General features: G+C 35.6%; 1 protein-coding gene across 11 annotated transcripts in view; it reads right to left on the reverse strand.

Annotated features, from left to right (window-relative positions):
• The window catches only part of LRRC7 (leucine rich repeat containing 7), a 579,044-nt gene that overhangs the window by 324,802 nt on the left and 233,310 nt on the right, over nucleotides 1–20,932 (reverse strand). For all 11 annotated transcript variants that reach the window (XM_037739858.1, XM_037739854.1, XM_037739849.1 and 8 more), the window contains one exon: nucleotides 4,922–5,039. In XM_037739858.1, coding sequence (XP_037595786.1) covers nucleotides 4,922–5,039 — 118 coding nt within the window. The remainder of the gene's footprint in view (nucleotides 1–4,921; nucleotides 5,040–20,932) is intronic.

Below are 20,932 nucleotides of genomic sequence, written 5' to 3' on the forward strand. Positions count from 1 at the left end.
AGCAAATCACACTGCCAAGCGTGTAACTATGCAACAATTTTGCATGTTCTTCACATGTACCCCAAAACCTAAAATGCAATAAAATAAATAAATGGGGAAAAAATTAAAACAATTAAAAAAAATAAAGCTGCATAAATATTTTAATGTAACTATCAAGCATTTTTAATACAATGTTAATTGTTAGAACAGACAATACACAGGGTATATTAGTACAGAGGGGAGACCCTTTATTTAATTTAGTCAGGTCAGAGGGTGCCTAAAAACAATAACATCTGAATTGAAATCTGAATAATAAGTGCAATTTAACCAGGTGAAAAGAGGTGTAAGAGGTAATTTGGTCAGTGGAAATAATGTAAATAGAGTCACAAAGATGGTGGAACAGTATTCACTATTTGAGGAAGCTTTTCAGTATCTAGGCCATAAAGTTAAAAAGTGCAAATCATGCATGGTGGGATTGGCAGATGGCATGTAGGAGTTAATAGAGAGGTCAATTGTGAGGATTTTAAATTCTGTGTTAGGAACTCTACATTCTATCCTAGTTCAACTGATAAATCTTAGGTTGGAGAGTAATGCAGTTATATTAGCAATTACAAAAGAGTGCCAAAGCTATTTTGTAGAGAATGGGTTTGGTAATTGTGGTGGCAATAATGGAGATGAGAAGATCAATTAGGAAGCAATCAAGTAATCCTAGGAAAGAGGTATGAGACGAGTGTATGAATGCAGCAATGGGAATAGTAAGAAGGAATACGACCTGCCATATATTTAGGAGTTAAATTTGGCAGGAGCTGAAGACTGAATGGATATGGAAGTTGAAGAAGAGATTTTTTGCCTTGATAACCTATCATAGTAACATTAAAAGAGAACTGTACAATGGAGGAAAGGCAGGTTGGAGAGGATGATGAGTTGGTTTTCAATACGTTATATTGGGAGGGTTTGTGGAATAAATTATAGTGGTGCCCAACATGAAACTGGTTATTCTAGTCTGAAGCTCAGGGGAAAACCAAAGCTTCACATGAAGTAGTCATTATTCTAAGGAACAAAAACATTATTATATGGTAGGTTAGAGCTGACTTTAGTGGGTACTTGTTACTTATCTCAATGTCATTTCTATCTTTTTCAGTACTCACTTAAAACATTTTGATGGGGACCTTATCCTATGTTGGATCCCTACTATGATGTAATTAAATACACATTATATATATATTTTAAAAGAATGTCTCGATATAATTCTTATTTACCTGCCAAACATTTGATGAATGCCTACATGCATACTGGGTATTGTGCTAGCAGCTCCAAACAGAGAAATAAATAAGATAGCCGCTAATATCAAGGGTCTTACAATCTAGTCAAATATATGGAAATTAAATTAAAAAGTGAAATAAGTTCAAAACAAAAACATGCAATGTAAAAAGATATCATGGAGGAAGAAGGGATTAATTCTCCTTATGTGTTTATACAGGGACAGGAATGTTTCCTAGAGAAATGACATCTGAAATGTCTTTTTAAAGGTGAAGAGGACTCTGGTTGATGGGGCACAGCACTAGGGAGGATGGGTTATTTTGGGTAGAGAAGATAATATGGTTCCTTGTGTCACAAGCAATCAGCTTGATGCATTTGGAAATTACAATCTGGCATTACCTGAGCATAAAATGGAAGAGAGATGATCAGTTGGAGTTGTGGTTAGAGAGGGAGATAAAATCTGTTCACGCAAATTGTACAAATATCTTTCTGTACACAATAGTTCAGTTATCTAAAGGTTTCTACATAAAATAGTGTTTTTGAATTATGGAGAGGAAAAATGGTGGACCCGGATGACAGGCAGAAGAATTGAACATGAAAAGTAAAGTAAGGAGGTCATATAAACAACCAAGATCAGATTGAACCTTGACCTTAAAGTGAATTAATTTCATTAAGTGGTCACTCATCTAATTTAAGCACATTTTAGGTAATTTTAACCTAGATTGACTAGTATTTGAATGAGTCTCTGTCTCAAAATAGACAGTCTACTATGTCCGGTCCCTAAATAACAATACTGCTTGTATTCTCTCAGGTTTTGCCTCTTTTCCAACAGGGCTACTCCAACCTTGTCAAATGTGGTTCTGACACTGCACTCATTTTCTGCTATCTACTCTTTTTTCACTTGACAGATTCCCAAAGGAGGTATTATGTTCCTTAAGTAACTGCCTAGTTTTCCGTCACAGAATCAGTGACTGCTTTCTTAGGTATAGCTTTCTGAAAAGGCTGACGTGATGAAATCTTTTACTGTTTGTGTAAGTTCTGGCAGTGGCTGATACCATTACACTCATCAAGCCTATAGTACTATCCTAGTATTGCAGAGTGGTTCGCCATCTTTTGCATGACTTTTTGCATAAATAGTTCCAGAATATACAGAATCATAAGCATAGTTAAAAGCCCCTAAGTAATAGTTGCAAAAACTTCTAAGGTTGCTTACAGATTCTTCTGAGTTGAAGTATAACCCGTGGTTCACTTAGGGCCACCAGAAATCATTATATGCTCACAAAAATATCAAATTACTTAGGACTTTCATGTTTATATTGGGTGATAAATTATTTCCAGATTTTCTTTAAAAATAAGATAGATTTTTCTTTACTTGGACTATCCAGCTAATCCTGCCTGAATATCAAGGAATGTGATTATTGTCCATATACTATTTCTCAGAAATTATGACTTAATATTTTATAATGTGTGTGAATGTATATAAATAAACAGGTAGTACTAATTGTTTTATTGTACAGAAATACAAATCCATACAAATAGGTAAGTCTATTCTCAAAGCATGGTAGCCCTAAGATTATCTTTCCATGGATCTAAACCTAGTTGTTCTTCTCCTTACATATCTGCATATGGTACTTTTAGAATTGTCTTCCTGAAAACCTTCTAAGTGGCAGGTCAAGTTGATGAAGAAAGAGGTCTGTGTTCCTTGCTTATGTTCTGATTTTCTCCTTCAGATGAAATACTCTTGTTATTCAGATGCTACTGTGTTTCATGGAAATCTTCAGGTAGTATATTTTACCTGAACTCTTCCCTAAGATTAGTCTTAACTAATCTTCCATTGTCTAAGAATTTGTAATTATAACATGGACATTGTAATTAGGCACTTCATTGTGTTATAGAATTTTATAATTTTCACTGATTATTTGAGAGTATCAGTCTTACCCACAGTGATTCTATTAACTTCTCAATGACTCTCAAAGACTTGAAGAAAATTACTAGCATATCACATTGGTAAATTTCAACAAGTGTTCCATGTTTCAGAACAATCGTTCATTAATGAATTCATTGAATAAATATTTATTGGGCTCCTAAAATGTGACACATACTGTTTTAGGCAATGGAGATATAGCAGTAAACAAAACAACAGCAAAAAAATTAGGGCATCACTGAATTTTAATTCTAGCAAGGTGATTCCAGACAATAGATAAATAACTTAAATATACACTGGGTTAGTTTTTCATATGAGAAAAAAAAAAGTAGAATGTGCTTCTATTGAATAGTAATAGCACTATCTTATTTTTAAATAGGGTGGTCTGGGAAGGCTTTGTTGACAGTACATTTAAGAAAAGACCTAAAGGTGGTAAGGGAATGAGCATTAAGGATATTTGTGGAGGAGAGTTCTGGTCAAATGAACAGAGACAAGGCTACTGAGATATGGTCATGGAGCTCTAAAGGCACCAAATTTCTTAGGAAAGTTATATTTACATGTGACCAAGATATTTTTCTGGTGGTCTTTTACAAAATAGATCCTTATTTCCTAGGATGTCAAGCCAATCTTATCTAACTTCTTTTGGTCCTATCTGTTTATTACTTCTTAGGAAAACCTTTCCTAACTACAAAGACTGGATAACATCCTTCTCTATGCATGCCCTTTGTGTTGAATGTATCTTTACACAAAATTGCTTATTTAATCATCTATAATTACTTGTTTAATGGGCAACCCACTAGAATGTAAACTTCATGAGGGCAGGATCTGTTTTGTCCATACCTACCTGCCTGCCTTTCTCCTCAGCGCTAAATAAAACCAAATAAATAACCACTTGTTCACATACGGTGCACACATAGGAAGTTTAACCAACTACCTTAATGAGGAAGGGGTCATATTTTATATCCTCATTGTACCTAGACATAACTGTTTTTGACTGATTCTTGCTATTAAAAGGGAGAGCTGAGTTCATTTGGAAGAAAATGAAGATTTCATGAATGAACAAGGATGCAAGACACTTTCTGAAGCCCTAAGTCACTCCTGTAAATACTCAAAAGAAAATATGATCAACCTGAATATCAACATCAGCATCAACATCAACAAAAACACCAGATATACAAGTCTGTCCAGAAATATAACAGAAACTACTAAATTTCTATTATTCATTAGGCATTACTCTAGATGTTTGGGATACATCAGTGACCAAAACAAAGAAAAATTCCTCCTGTTACAAAATGGAGCGTACATTCTTGGTCAGGAGAAATAAGTAAATTACATAATATTGTGAGCTTGTTAGTGCTAGGGGAAAAAACTGAAGTCCAGTAAGAGAAATTAAGAGTATATTTTCAAGTCAGGTGAACAGGCAGGCCTTCTTATGCAGGTAATATTTGATACACGTTGAGAAAAAAATTTTACTCTGGGAATGAGAGAAGTCAGTTTTGTGAGGGCAGTAAAATATTCTAGAAAATATTAGATCACATATCTGAATGCAGAGGAAAACAAGGCTTGAATGAGTCAAGTGCATTAATAAGAGGAGGAGAAAGAGGACTTCTGTCTTGGACTTACAATTTAGGATTTAACTTTACAACAAAAGTAAACTATAGTTGCAACAAAATCAAAGAAAAAGTTATTTATTTGTTAAGAGAAGGCATTTTTAATAAAAAAAATTCAAGATATTTTATGATGAGAGAAGAATCTTACCATTTTTACTGATGTCGAGTTCTTTAAGATTAACTAAACTAGCAATAGTGGTTGGCAGATTTGAAAGGTCATTATCAGGAATACTTAGTTTTCGTAGAGCTTGACAGTTGAACAATTGCTGTAATAGAAAATAATAATTAATTAGATCTCAATTTGGTTAAATTCATTCACAAACTGAGTAACAAAATTAAAGTCATCATCTTTATATACATAGTAGTAAAGGAGCTCCTTATAAAAGCCTCACGTTCTTCCATACTCAGCTTCTCAATTGTTTCTGAATGGCTTCCCATTACACTCCCATGTTAGTGCCTCTATTTTCTGCTACCCAGACTCAAACCCAAGATATTATATTTTGTGCCTTCTTTTACCACTCACATTCAGTTTGACACTGAATCCCCACTGACTGCTTTTTCTTTTAAGTAACTTCTAGAGTTGTCCCTTCTTTTCTATTCTGACAGCTACCAGGATTACCTCAGTTCTCCTTTTTCTGTGACCACATTAGATTTCATGAGTATCATTTTAATTTAATCACATCAAACAGTTGTTTATCTGAGATGCAAGAACTGCAATACCTGAGCTCACATTTCTTTTGGGCCCCCTCTCCCAATTGTTTCATAAATATTTGGTACATGAGATATTTAACCTCTGATATTTGGTGAAAAAAATCACTTGTAATTCGTTCATTTCTGCCATCAGTCCAAAGTATTAGGTGGAAAAGAGCCAAGTGTTAAAGTAATAGTTGTGAAATCCAGCATGCTTATATTCACTGGTTGATGCAAATGCCTTAAAATATGAATTCTTCAACTTTACCCAAATAGGTCCAGGAAGGGGGTCAACAATCTGCATTTTTAACAAGCACATCAGTGACCTGGAAACTTTGACATAGGTGTTTGCATATCATATTTTAAGAAACCATAAATTAGATGGTTTTTCTCTGTCCAATTTATCTTGACTCCTGCCAGATATGAACAGCTGGGACAGAAATTTCTGATTCATTTCTGGAAGAATTATCTTAATGAGATCTTTTCTGTTTGACATTTCTAATTCTGTTTTGCTGAATTTCTACAGATGAAGTCTGGTATCCATGACTATGAAATTGGCCTACAGTACATTTAACTACCATTTGTTTTCACATGTAATTCATTATTTATAGGCAAAAACAATGTAGCACATGGTTGTTATTTCTTAACTCATTAGCCTTTACAAAATGAATTGGGCTGATTGTTACTTAACATGAAATATGCAGTTTCTTACTTTGGGTCATGTTTGGTGCCTTACAAAGACTTTCTGCAACACTTCGTATAGTGTAGAATTAATTGTCAATATTTTAGATATAAATGTTACTGTTTCGTTTTATAAAACCTTAAAAAGAGAACTCAGATGCATACTTTGTTGGATAGTTCCCACTATTAATTTTCCTTCTAAATAAATCGGAAAACAGATGCCTACACTCATGGTAAAAGTTAATTTATATTTATTCCAGTCTCTATCATTCTGTTATGACTATTACATCTATATCTGCAGGCAGTGTGGTCAGTTATAGATTCATAAATTTAAAAAATCAATTATCTTAGGACTGATTTTGGTAAAATTTACTAACAATTCTAGTCTGATTACTATTATATAACCATTTCAAGCCATGTTCATGCTAATGATTTTCAAAACACAATTTGTTTGTTATATAAATTTGCTTATCATCTCAACTAAATTCTGGAGTGTGTTCAAGAATTAATAGTCCCAGTATTAATAGTTCCAGTATTCTTTTTTAACTTTAAATGAAGTCACATCAGAAAGAAAAGACACAGAAACTTCTGAACAGCCTGTAACAAAAAGAATCCATGATCTCCTTGGTGTAGAAGCTAAGAATATGGTATTTGGAATCAGACTGGTGTGTGTTCAATCTCCACTCATCTATTTACTACTGTGTAATCTTGGTCAAGTTACCTAACATCTTTGAACTCATCAGTTTCCTTGCCTATAAAATGAGAACAATACATTAGCTAACTTGAGGAATTGTTGAGAGAATTGTATGAATTAATACATTGATCAGTTCTAAGTCACATATTTTTTCACACATTAACATCTTTGATGATGGGAATGCATCCTACAGTCAGGAGTAACTTATCATTTTTAAGAAGTCTTTTTTTCTTCCTTAATGGTACTACAATATTGATATGTCTCATAATCAATGGCCTTACGTTTGATGAAATACGGTGCTTGTGAAAATGTGAGACTGTGTTTGTCACACAGTAAAGTTTGATAACTGTTAGCCATTATTAATATTTATGTACCAGATACAGAGGCACACCTATATAATATCTATATATATAGATATATAAAATATATATAATAATCTCTATATATAATTATATATATTATATATTATATATTATATATAATATATATATCATATATATGATATATATATAATATATATAAATCTCTCTATATAATATATATTATATATAATATATATAATACATAAAATAATATATATATAATATATATAATATACATAATAATATACGTAATAATCTATCTTTTACTTTTCTAGGTGATGGAGGCAGGAATCATGCCAGATCAATCTTGGTATTAACATGTTTCTCCTTTCTATACACCAAAGTGTCTGGTACAGTGTCCTGTACATAGTATATACTGAGGAAATATTTTTGAAATTATGCATAGATAATTAAAAGGCAGATAATGAGAGTGCTAAATACCAGCTGAGAGTAGTAGTTCACTGGATTGGAAGCTTCAGATAAAGGTAAACAGTCTCAAAGGAATCTAAATTTCATATATAAAACAGTGAATTCTTATAAACTATGATGTCTAAAAATTGGCAAAAAAAGGCATTTTAACAGGTCTTTCAAGATTCAGGTTTTTAATTAAAATGAGGGATGATTATAAAATACCTATAATTCTTCATATAGTATAATTTGGCAAATAAAATTGATAGCCATTTTAATTAGAGTAAAACTGCTAGTGGTCATGGTAAACTTCTCAATGATTTTCAAAGACTTGAACTGAATTGAAGGCATAGTTATCCTGTCTTTCATTTGCTAATGGTATTTTACATTTCAAAAACAATACAATTGTTTTGAGTCTTAAAATATTTCTGTCCTAAAGTGCTCTTTTTTTCTGGAGCTAATGGAAGCAATTTAACTCTGAAGAAATTGGTTTGAGAAAAGTATATAATATAAATTACTGACTCCAAAGTAAACATTTAGAACTGAAACACAGCAATTAGGTGTCTTCTCTGAGAGCTAATACAAAGAAAAAAGCCTCAAAAGTAGAAAATAAGAATACATTTGGAGATAAAAATGTATATTACAAAAGATTCCATTCATTTATTCATGAAAAACCATTTATTGATAATTGCTACAAGCTAGACACTATACTAAGTACAGGGGAAACAACTACACTTGAGCCCAGATTCTTTAAACTTTATTATTCAGACATTAATATATTTTCATATTCAGTCATTAATGTACTTTAATATTCAGACATTTATTTAAGTTTTAATTCATTTAATTGAAATTAATGTTGGGACAAATATCAGTTGTAATGAAAATGCACAGGTAGGATATCTGCACCAGATTTTAAGGTTGATGGTGCTTGAGTTGATTTATGGAAGTATCTCTAGGAAAGGTGGATCACCAGAGAGCCACCGGAAGTTAGCCAGATGAAGGCTAAAGAGGCAATAATGTCATACCTTTGTTGAAACATCTAAAGATAATCCCAACTCAAAGAATATGTAGCTCAAACTAATTTCAGATATTTGCTTGGTAACATGAGGAGATTTGAATCTTGGAGTGAATGGTCTGAGTCTACAGCATCTGTATGCATCTAAAATATACTATTGAATATCTATTATATGCTATGATTTGTCTTCAGCACTAAAGATAAAGGTATGAAAAGATAACAATTTCTGTTTCAGAAATATGGTGAACTAAATATTGAAAGAGTGACCTTTTGGTACAGCAAAACTACACACACTCACACTCACCCACTGCTTTATTGTATAAAATGAGCTCTGACTATAATTTGAGGCAATTCTTTGAATTCCAGAATAACAAGAAAATTAACACATAGACTTACATGAGTCTGGATATAGCTTTCACTCTGGTAGTGTCTGTTGGCCCCTGATGGCTTAAGCCTGAGTTAAAGATATTGCAAGTGGAAGGATAGAAGACTGCTTGGAGTCTGAACAGAGTGGAAGATTGGCTTAGAGACCACCCCCAGTGAGTGAACTAGAAAAAAACCGGGTCTGCAAAGGGATTTAGCAGGGAATACATGTATTTCTCAGTCTTGGCTTTGAGTAAAGTGTGAAAAGGAAGAAAAGGAAGGAAGGGAGGGAGGGAGGGAGGAAGGAAAGGAGAGAAGGAGGGAGGGAGGGAAAAGAAGAAAGAAATGGAAAAGAATGAAGAAAGGGAGTGATACAGTTTGGCTGTGTCCCCACCGGAACCTCATCCTGTAGCTCCCATAATTCTCACATGTTGTGGGAGGAACCTGGTGGGAGGTTATTGAATCATGGGGGCAGGCCTTTCAAGTTAGCTGCATAAATTTGCATAAATAATGAGGAACTGAATATTAATCACCAAGACAATGGGGAAGATGTCTTCAGGGCACGTCAGAGACCTTTGTGGCAGCCTCTCCCACCAAAGGCCCAGAGGAAAAAAATGGAGCCCTGGGCCAGGTCCAGGGTCCCCATGCTGTGTACAGAAAAGGGCCAGTGCAGAGCTAGGGCCATGGCTTCAGAGCATACAAGCCCCAAGCCTTGACAACTTCCATGTGGTGTTGAGCCTGCAGGGGCACAGAAGTCCAAAATTGGGGTTTGGGAACCACTGACTAGATTTCAGAAGATGTATGGAAATGCCTGGATGCCCAGGCAGAAGTGTGTTGCAGGGGAAGGCCCTCATGGAGAACCTCCGCAAGGGCAGTGCAGAAGGAAATGCAGGGTCAGAGCCCCCACACAGAGTCCCTCCTGGGGTACTGCCTAGTGGAGCTGTGAGAAGAGGGCCACCATCCTCCATACTCCAGAATGGTAGGTCCTCTGACAGCTTGCATTATGTGCCTGAAAAAGCTGCAGACACTCAATGTCAGCCCATGAAAGCAGCTGGGAGGGGGGGCTGTACCCTGCACAGCCACAGGTGCAGAGCTGCCCAAGTCTGTTGGAGCCCACCTCTTGCATTAGCATGATCTAGATATGAGACATGGAGTCAAAGGAGATTATTTTGGAGCTTAAAAATTTCAGACTTGCATGGGGCCTGTTGCCCCTTTGTTTTGGCCAATTTCTCCCATTTGGAATGGTGGAATTACTCAATGCCTGTACGCCCGTTGTATCTAGAAAGTAACTTGCTTTTGATTTTACAGGCTCATAGGTGGAAGGGACTTGTCTCATATGAGACTTTGGACTGTGGACTTTTGAGTTAATGTGGAAATAAGACTTTGGAGGACTGTTGGGAAGGCATGATTGGTTTTGAAATGTGAGAACATAAAATTTGGGAGAGTTCAGGGCAGAATGATATTGTTTGGCTGTGTCCCTACCCAAATCTCATCTTGCAGCCCCCATAGTTCCCATGTGTTGTGGTAGGGGCCCAGTGGGAGGTAACTGAATCATGGTCTTTCCCATGTTGTTTACATGATTGTGAATAAGTCTCATGAGATCTGATGGTTTTTAAAAGGGGAGTTTCCCTGCACAAACTCTTCTCTTGTCTGCCATCATGTGAGATGTACCTTTTAGCTTCCACCATGCATGTATGGCCTCCCCAGCCACGTGGAACTGTAAGTCCAAAAACCTCTTTCTTTTGTAAATTGCCCAGTCTTGGATATGTCTTTATCAGCAGCATGAAAACATACTAATACAGGGAGGAAAGGAAAGAAGAAAAATATAAGAGGGATAAAAAAGAAAAAAAGAAGGAAAGGAAGGGAAAGAATGAAGAACAGATAGAAATAGCAAAGGAATGAAGGGAGAAAGGGAAGGAAAGAAAGAAGGAAGGAAAGAAAAATAATAAAAAGACAGAGAAAGAGACAAAAAAACTCTTCTAGAAATTGCCAACAAGAAGCCTGACCTCTCTTGTGTTAGAGATTGGAATTCACAATATCTATGGGGCTTCTTTAAACCCAGTTGAGAGTTACAAGTGGTCCTGTGTTAATATTGTCCCAAGTGCCAGGTAGAAGCACATACGAATCTCTGCCAAAGAACACAACTTCAAAGTTAGGTCTTTGCCTCACAAATAACATTGCAATAATATAAGGTCATTTTAAAAAATCACTAAATATATAATAAAACAGTTGAATTGAGTGAGATGCTACAGAAAAACAAAGAACCAAGCCTGCAGATGGTGCAGATAATAGAATTATAAAACACAGAATGTAAAATAAATTCATTTAATATGTTTAAATAAATAAAAGTAGGATTTAAAAGACTGCCTAAATGACATGGAGGACAGGGTAAGAAGGTCTTTTTGGAATTCTGAGAAAATGTAGAAAATAAAATGGGTGAGGTAGCAGAGGAATTTCAGAATTGTTAGAAGGTACCCATATTCTGATTGAGCAAGCCCAACAAATTCTAAGCAAGATAAGTTAAAAAGGTATCTACATCTAGACTAACATGAAATTTTAGAGTATCAAAGGTAATAGATCTTAAATGTTTTCCGAGAAAGATTATTTTCAAAAGACCAAATATTAGGACTGTCTTCTCAATAACAACAATTAAAGCAGCAATTCATTAGATGTAATCTCTAAAGTATTGAGAGTAAATAATCTTATATTTACAGTTATTATTTTAATAAGAGAAAAAATAAGTTTTTCAGACAAAACAGAGTTTACTATCCAGAGACTACTCAAGCAGCTGTGAAAAGATATATATATATTTTAATGTCTTTTTAAAAAATTACTTCAAATTTTAACTGTTTTCTAAAAGCATTAAGACCCTTATTGTAGATTAGAAAAGATATTTTTTAATAAGAAAAAAAATATATGACCCAGAAGAGAGGTTGGAGTGGCAGGAAATAATATTAATTAAAACAAAAGCATAAAAAATATGTGGCTACATCTAAACATTGACTACATAAAACAGTAATGAAATGGATAATTGTTAGATTGAAAAATCAATGTAGGACAGAAGTTCTGAACAACAAAAGCATGTATGTCAGGAGAAAAATAATTGGATTACAAACATTGTCAGATTTTTCTAGTTTGGGAGGAAGGCAAAGATGCTGATTAACTTTAGATCAAAGTTAAATATTCACGTTAAGTCAAAGTGGTATGTTCCCATTTCTAGAATAACAAATTAAAAAATGGAAATAAAGTACATGATTTCTAGTTGGTAGGGACAAAATAAATCGAAAGAGATAAAGAAGGGGAAAATACTTTAATAAATATGATGGAAAAAATAAAAGACTCAGAAGTAGCAAGACAGATAAGAATAAAGAATAGAGTGAAATACATTAATACAAATACATCAATAATTGCCATCAGTAAATATAGATTAATTTCTCCAATTAAGAAACAGACTATCAGAGTGGATTAAAATTAAAAACAAGCAATTTATATGTTGTTTAACAGTGGTACACCCAAAACTTGATGAAAAGTCATAAAACTGTCAAAATTAACTAAAAGAAAGTTTATGCAGCAATACTGATTTAAAGCAAAATATATTACTATAGAGAGAGTGACCATATAATGATAATGACTTCAGTTCACCAGGAAAATATAACGATTATAAATTTACCTAGTATCATAGCATGAATATATTTAAAGGAAAATCTGACAGATCTTCAAGGAGATATTACAAAACTATTATCATAGCAGGATAGTTTAACACATTTTTCAGTAATTGACTAAAAAACAGACAAAAATTTTAAAAAGTTTAGAAGAACTAATGGCTACAATTAATAAGCTTGTTCCACAGGACAAACATAGAACACTGAGCTTAACTACTACTATTTTATAGAAATGCATATAAAAATTTACAATTGATCATGTACTAGATGTAAAGGAAGTCTCAACAAACACCAAAGAATTCATAACAAAAAGACCACATTCTTGGTCAGTTATGCTATTAAGTTATAAGTTTGTAACTAAAAAGTGACTTTAAAAATGTTTATATTGTGATATATATTTACAAACTAAAATTTAATAACTCATGCACCAAAGAAGAAATGATAAAGGAGATTATAAAACAATTAATAAAATATCACATAACAGAAATGCTATGATATAGCTAGAATAATTGGTGGTAAATGTGTAGCCTTAAATGCTTGCATTAGAAAAGACAAAGGCTGAAGATGAATGAGTTAAGCATGCAACATAGGAAAACAAACAAAAGTTCAGCAGAATAAACTCAAAGAATGTAGAAGGGAGACAACAGTTAGGAAAGCAATCTGTTTCACAGCAATGTGTGGAGCAGGGAGGACACAGGAACTGAAGCAAGCAGCAAACTGTGAGCTCCTCAAGGGGAGGAACCGTGTCTTTTGCAAGTAATTGTATTTATTATTGTTTTAGTCTTCTTAAATTTCTTCTTGTGAAATACACATACAAAAGAGTATATGAAGTATGTATTTTTTAAAATTATGATAATAAAACAAAGACCCATATTTCTCAATCCAGTTCAAAAAAGTTCCCCTGTGCTCCTCCTAATCATATCTCTTTGTCTTCTACCTGCCTCCACTGAGAGGCAACCAATATCTTGAATTTGATTTTACTAATTCCCTCACTCCTGTCTATACAACAGGTTTAATAATCCTAAAATTATATATTGTTTGGATTTGTGTGTTTATATGGATGGAGTAATACTGTATGTTTCCACCTGCAACTTTCCTTTTTCATTGATACTGTTATTAACAGTATTCAATGTTGACGTATAAAATGTATTAATTCGCCTTCACTGCTTTATGCTTCATATTACACAACTTTCTTATACATTCTACTGTTCATAGCTTTTGCGTTATTTCCCATTTTTTCTCTAACATGAGCAATGCTGTTAAGAACAATCTAATATACATCTGCTAGTGCACATACACAAAAGTTGGAGAGTAAAATTATTTACTTTTTTTCTAAATGTTTTAATGCTTTGATATGACCTATCTGAAATTTATTTTTGAGAATGATGTGAAGTAAGGATTCATTCCTTTCCCCTTGTAGATGACCAGTTATTCCAGTTCAAGCGATTCTCCAGCCTCAGCTTCCCAGGTAGCTGGCATTACAGGCACTCACCACCACACCCAGCTAATTTTTTGTATTTTTGGAGAGATGGGGTTCCGCCATGTTGGCCAGGCTGTTCTTGAACTCCTGATCTCAGGTGATCTGCCCACCTCGGCCTCCCAAAGTGCTGAAATTATGGGTGTGAGCCACTGCGCCCATCCTCCAGCATCATTTTTTTAAAGTCTATTATTTCTCCACTGGTTTGCAAGACAAACTTTTTGTATATCTGATTTCTACTTAAGTGTGGATTAGTTTCTGGACTTTCTATTTCTAGCCTACTGGTCTATTTGTCTAGCCCTCTCTCATTCTAGCCGGGTCACCAGAATTCTGTGATTTCAATTTGTGCTTTTCTTTAAAAATGGGAAAGAAATGCGAGAGAATGCCTGGAGAAGGAAGAAACATTTCAACTATGTTTAGACAGAGGGGTAGTTTTCTGAGTAGAAGATAGGGATGTGGAGGTAGGGAAGATTGGAAAGTACAGAGAAGCCCAAGAGGCTATATATGAAGGAAAGGCTCAGAAGCATATTCAGAATGGCAGCAACAACAAAAAGCAAGTGGCTGTATTCTAAACTGTGTGGAAAGGAATGAAAAATGAAGATTTTAGCCAGAATGTAAAAGACTATAAGGGTCTGAGCTTTATCCTGTTGGAAGTGTTTGGACGGCCATTTTTTACAATTATGAGTTAACCTTTCAGTTGCTATCTCCAGAAAAATGTTTATGAGAACACACATATGCACACGTGCATGCATCTATCCACAGAAATACACATATTTGCAACCAATTTTAGGGAAATTGCAAACCACCTGAAGCCCAGGTATGGATCTGCGGGCTAGGTTACTGGCCACTCTGAAAGAAAGTGATGGCATATTTCTTCGAAAAAAGCAAATGTGATTAGGTCCATCTTCTCATAATTTTTCAGTAGTTGTCTGTTCTCTTCAGGACAATCCAAATTCCTTAATGTGGTGTTCAAGGCTCTTTGCCTCTCCAATTTCTCATCTTGCCATTCCCCCTTTCCCCTGTCCCTTCTCATACCTCCCCTCTGCTATCCTGCGTCACCACATGTCTAGCCACATTCAGCAGCTGTGTTTCTGCACCTGCTGTGTTCTTTCTTGACTTTGCAATTGCCAAGTCTCCAACTGGAGCTCTTTTCCACTCCACCCTATCCCACCTCCCCTCTTCTCCCTTGTTCAAGTTCCAGGTCATAGATTAAGACTGGTTTACATGTTCCACCTGCATGCTTCTGTAACATTCTGTACATTTATACCTATTGAAACTTGGATATCCAAGTTGTGTGATTATAAGACTGTAGTGCAGTTTCTCTAGTTCCTGTAGTATGGAAAGTGTGCAACACAATGCTTGGCACATTGTACCTTCTCAGTAAATGGTTATTCTTTCATGAATATTCTATGTAGGAGAGTGGCATAATAGCAAGGTAGTCACCATTTTTTGTGTGGCTTTTACATAGGTGCAAGTGATTAAACTACACTTTGAAGCACCTATATTGTCTCAACTCACAACAATGTTGTAAAGAAGGTATTATTATCCTTATTTTGTAGATGAGAAAACTCAGGAGGTAACTTTTACAAGATCATATTGCTAGCAGGTGCCAGGGCTAAAATTCAAAATTAGTTCTGTGTGGGTACAAAGCCATTTTTTTTTTTTGAGATGGAGTCTCACTCTGTTGCCCAGGCTGGAGAGCAGTAGTATGATCCCAGCTCACTGCCATCTCCACCTTCCAGGTTCGGCCTGCTGAGTAGCTGGGAATTACAGGTGCGTGCCACCATACCCAGCTAATTTTTTATATTTTTGGTACAGATAGGGTTTTGTCATGTTGGCCAGGCTGGTCTTGAACTCCTGACCTCAAGTGATCCACCTGTGTTGGCCTCCCAAAGTGTTGGGATTACCATGTCTGGCCACAAAGCCATTTCTATATGAGCACACTATTACCTCTGAATTATCAGATCTGAGCTTTGGAAAGATAATGGTGAGAACTGACAACAGTTGATGGCTTCCTGGGAGGGGAGAATGGATAAGACAAGGGAACCAGTGAGCCCTCACAATGGTTGCAGGTCCCAGGAGAATTACAGAAGACTGAGACTCAATAACCGTCTACTGACAGAGAGGAGCTTAGAGAAAATATGGGTATATGTTACAGCACTTTGTGGTTAGTGAAGTGCCATATAAATGCAAAAATCATAATTTGGATCAGCATTTAACATCTTCATACTCATGCCTGGAAAATTAAAAACATTATAAAAATGGCATAAATGTAGACGACTATATCTCAAACATAGTTTGGTTTCTTACAAAAAATAAAATAAGCTGTATAGTTTTTCACCACAAATAAAAAAGTATTAGTTGTGTGCGAATTTTCAAAAGATAAATCCTTTTCCTGAAAAGCTTTATATTAAATCATAAATATTTGGTGAGAGGGTTATTGATGTCATATGTAGGCGCATGTAGATTTCTCCAGGGAAAAAAATGATTGTCTAATGAGTTAGCATCACTGAATTGCTGGTTTCTTAGAAGTTCTTCATTTGAATACCTTTAAAGATATTTAGTTCATTTGAAAGTTGTTTCAAAGAAATAATTATATCATGCATACTGTAATAAAATGTTTTAAAATTCTTTAGTTTAAAACAAGTGTTAATAGTTATTTTTTGTTAGAAAAGAGCCAACTCAGTAAAAAAGAGAGTAAAAATGGTTTTATATACATACTTGGTGAAATTGTAAGCTTCCAATTGTGACATTCATTTACCTTTCCTTTCCTTTCCTTCCTTTTTTTTCTCCCTCCCTTTATCTCTCCTTTTTCCTTTCCTCCTCCCTTCTCCCCTATCCATTTCCCTTCCCCCTAAACTGCTTGTGTTCAGTGAGCACCTCTTGAACATCTACTCACTGACAGGCACAGAGCCAGGATTCAAAGATAAACAACAAATCCCCTTCCTCATGTATGCAGCCAACTAATGGTTATAAATAAGATTCAATGTAATAAATACTATAGCAGAGATAAGGCTCTGCACAGCACATTTTATTCCCAAAGAAATATCCCTAGACTTTTTTCCTTGATTTAGAGAATTTAAACACATGGATTTGTGTGCTTTAAGAAACTATTCTGTGCTACTGTCCCACACTGACATCTGACCCTCAAATATTCATATACGGGGTAGTGACTTACTCATATTTTTGTTTTTAAGAAACAGCTATGAACAGACAGGCAGGTGGGAGAATAGAAAACCTTCAGATGAAAAATAATGAGTCTTCATTAAGGCACTGTTGGTAGAAGTGAGCAGAGTGACACAGCTAAGAGGAGAAATCATTAACAGTTGGTGCCAGCAGTGCACAGGCAAAGAAGAGAAGATGCTGTAGTCAAACAAGACTTTAGGGTCCCTAGTAGTAGTAATGGTGTTGGGTTGGTAGGGTAGGTATAATGCTGGACAAGTGCTGATAGTATCAAGTAAGATTGGAGCTACAGGAAAAGGAAACAATTATAATTCTTTCTAGTACATTTTAGCAATACTGAATGTGCTGCAGAGAAGATCTCTTTTATTTCTTTCATAAAGCTGGTGACTACAATAAATGCCCAGGCATTTTATCCTAGAAAACAGCAAATATCACTGCTGTTTTTAAAATACAGATCTTTTAAACAACAATTTGTACAAAGAAGTGTTGAATCATTTTTCCCTTTGGAAGAGCAAGGTTATTTTAATGTTTGTCATTGTCTCACAAGGAAGGGATTATATCTGCTTTATTGGAATAACAGCTATTGCTTTGCGTGTACAAGGCATAACCATACCTACTCTATTCAAGAATAATTTGCATTAAAACTTTAAAAATGAAAATGTTATTTAACTTACATATCCTTGGGTACTTTATGTGATGGTAGCAAGCTAATAACACCCAGAATGAAACAGAAAAATGTAAAAGCTGGACACAGGGAGGGGAACATCACACACTGGGGCCTGGAGGGTGGGGGCCTAGGGGAGGAATAGCAGGGGGTGGGGGGATTGAGGAGGGATAGCATTCGGAGAAATACCTAATGTAGATAATGGGGCGATGGATGCAGCAAACCACCACCATGGCATGTGTATACCTATGTAACAAACCTGCACGATCTGCACATGTACCCCAGAACTTAAGGAATAATAAAAAATAAATAAAAGCATAGCTTTAAATGTTCTTAATTTCAACACAGCTTCATTATTTCTAGGTATTTGGGGTAAATTCCTGATATCTCTATTATGCTAAAGACAAGGGATATGTGTGTATGAGCATGCTTGTTCATAGATGTGCCTCTGAAGGCAGGGTCCCTTTGTTGCTTTTTAGTAACTAGTGGTTGGTAAAATTTTTATTAATTGACTTAAGGAAATACTGGCTCTGTCTATAGAGTGATCAATGTGGTACATGAACAACTAGGCTGAATGGCATTAATCTAGGGTTCCATGATAGCGTAAGCTGGTTTGTGTATGTATCTGTATATACGTGTGTATATTTGTTTTTGCCCCTCTATGCCCTGATCAGCTGTGAGGGACAAAAGGCCTAACTTTGCTGACTAGCTCTGCAAGAACATGGCTCATGGTATAACTGGAGGTTTTTCTCCACTGTTAGTGATAATAAGCAGATTATAAACTTTGGAATCAGATAGACCTGGATTTGAATTCTGACTCCACCCATACTTAGCCACATTACTGAGCTAGTCCCATGTTCTTTAACTTTCCATTTCTAATCTAAAAACCCAGTAGATTGTGCTCTAGTCTTATCTTCAGCAATGCACGTCTACCACCAGGTGCACCTCCCTGACTCCCAGGCAAAGCAGGATTGGTTGTCTCTCTACCGTGTTTTCATACACTCTTTCATATATATTTCTGTAACTCACTGTTACAAAATTATAAGTATTTATAATAAATATTTAGTGAGAAGCTAGCTTTGGACTAAATGCTATACTACTTCCCATGGAAACAAAGATTAAATAGACATAGTTCAGTATTCTGGTAGGGGAGGCAGATACACATTAGTGTGTTTCTTATTCACCCTTGTTTCCCTGGAACAGAGTCAGCATTCAATAAATATATATATAGAATGAATAATTGCCATAGGTTTGGCAAGTACAACTTTGGACTCGTATACATGGTAATATGAAGGCACAGAGGAGAGTGGAACAACTGTGCCAGAGAGTGAATGATGAAGGCCGTGGGAGGAAGTGACAGTTGAGATGAATCAAAGTAGCATGCCAGACAGAGGAAGCAGCATGAACCCACAGGCAAGAAAAACTTTTGTGTTTCAGGAATACTTTCTAAGAGAACAGAAGCAGCAAGAGATTGCAGAAATAGGCTAAAGCCAGACTACAGAGGCCTCATTTCACCATTCAGTGCTATGTTGCATGGTTTTCCCCCCCTGAATTTAGACAGGTAACTTCCTTAACTTAGGTTATAGTCTGGTCATATTTATATCTGGAATGCGCTACTGTTGGCTGTGTAAGGAATAAAATGGGGGAAAAAACGCTGGTTTAGGATAACAGTAAGGAGACTATTCCATTAGTTGGCCATGAGATGAAGGTCTGACAAAGTCTCCAGCCACAGAGTGGAGAGGTGAGATAGATTAAAGAAATATTTAGTTAGTAATATCTCGGCTGTTGATTTGATGTGGAAGCTGAACAAATACAAAGAGTAAAAGTTGACTGTCTTGGTAATCGAACTGAATGGATAGTCACCAACTGAAACAGAATACAGGACAAGGGACAGGTGTCAATTGGGAAAATTACACTTATTGTTAATATTCAAGTAAGTCCAGCAAGCATGTACAAGTTTGAAGATTGAGAGACTGGGCTGAGCTGGCATTGGAGATTTGTGAGTCTTCACTATGGCACTGAGAATATGAGAATAGATGAAGGTGATAACCCAGAGAGAACAGAAAGATCAAGGAGTTTTCCCCCTACTCCCCTAAAGTTGGCATTGTAAAAGATACAATGACACTTTATTGCCTGGTCACATAGATTATACAGTTCTTGCCTTTCTTGGCCTCCCAATTCCATTTAACAATGTCATCCCTCCTTTCTGAGAACACTGCACTCTGATATCCCTGACTTCATTCTTCTAAAGAGAGTTCCTCCTGCTGTTGACATCCCCCATGCCCTGACTCTGTGGGCCCTGGCTCTGCCCCATGCCTTTCAAGTGTTAGAGTTCCTCTGTAGGCTGGTGGCAGTGTTCACTGGTGTTGACCATAGCAAATGTCATTCATGTTAATGAGTAAGCACATACTACAAGCGTTTATCAGTCAGCTCTTCATTGTTTGGGGGTCTTGGTTGAAAGCCTATTTAAGGTCACTCACACACAGGAAAGACTCCATTGAGGGCCATGGGAAATTCACCATAAATAATCTCAAAAAAGAGGAAATATCTTTAATTCATCCACTTAAAATTTAAAGAAAACAGAAACTTAACTGTCTGGGCAATAAATGTCACACCCCCACACTCCCACACCCACACCAAAATGAAAAATCAATAGCAAGGTAGTGAGGTTGCATTGTTACCAGAAAAGCAAGAAGCAGTACAATGGTTTTAAAGTAAGAGACAGAATATTGGTGTTTCCTCTAATCTCTGCCTGGTGGAGACTTAACTCACTTAGTGCTGTTTCAGGTTCATTATGGAAGCAACAAATTGCCTCTATGCATAGAAGGGATACATATCTCTAGTATTTTATTAAAAATGTATTTCCATATACACTTTGAAAGAAAAAGTATCTGCAAAATATTGTTTTACTTTCTAACACTGTTAATTTAGAATAGAAGATAACTTCCTTTCTGGAAAGT

The sequence above is a fragment of the Cebus imitator genome, unplaced genomic scaffold (assembly GCF_001604975.1).
Source record: "Cebus imitator isolate Cc_AM_T3 unplaced genomic scaffold, Cebus_imitator-1.0 Scaffold3, whole genome shotgun sequence".
In the NCBI taxonomy this organism is placed as follows: Eukaryota; Metazoa; Chordata; class Mammalia; order Primates; family Cebidae; genus Cebus; species Cebus imitator.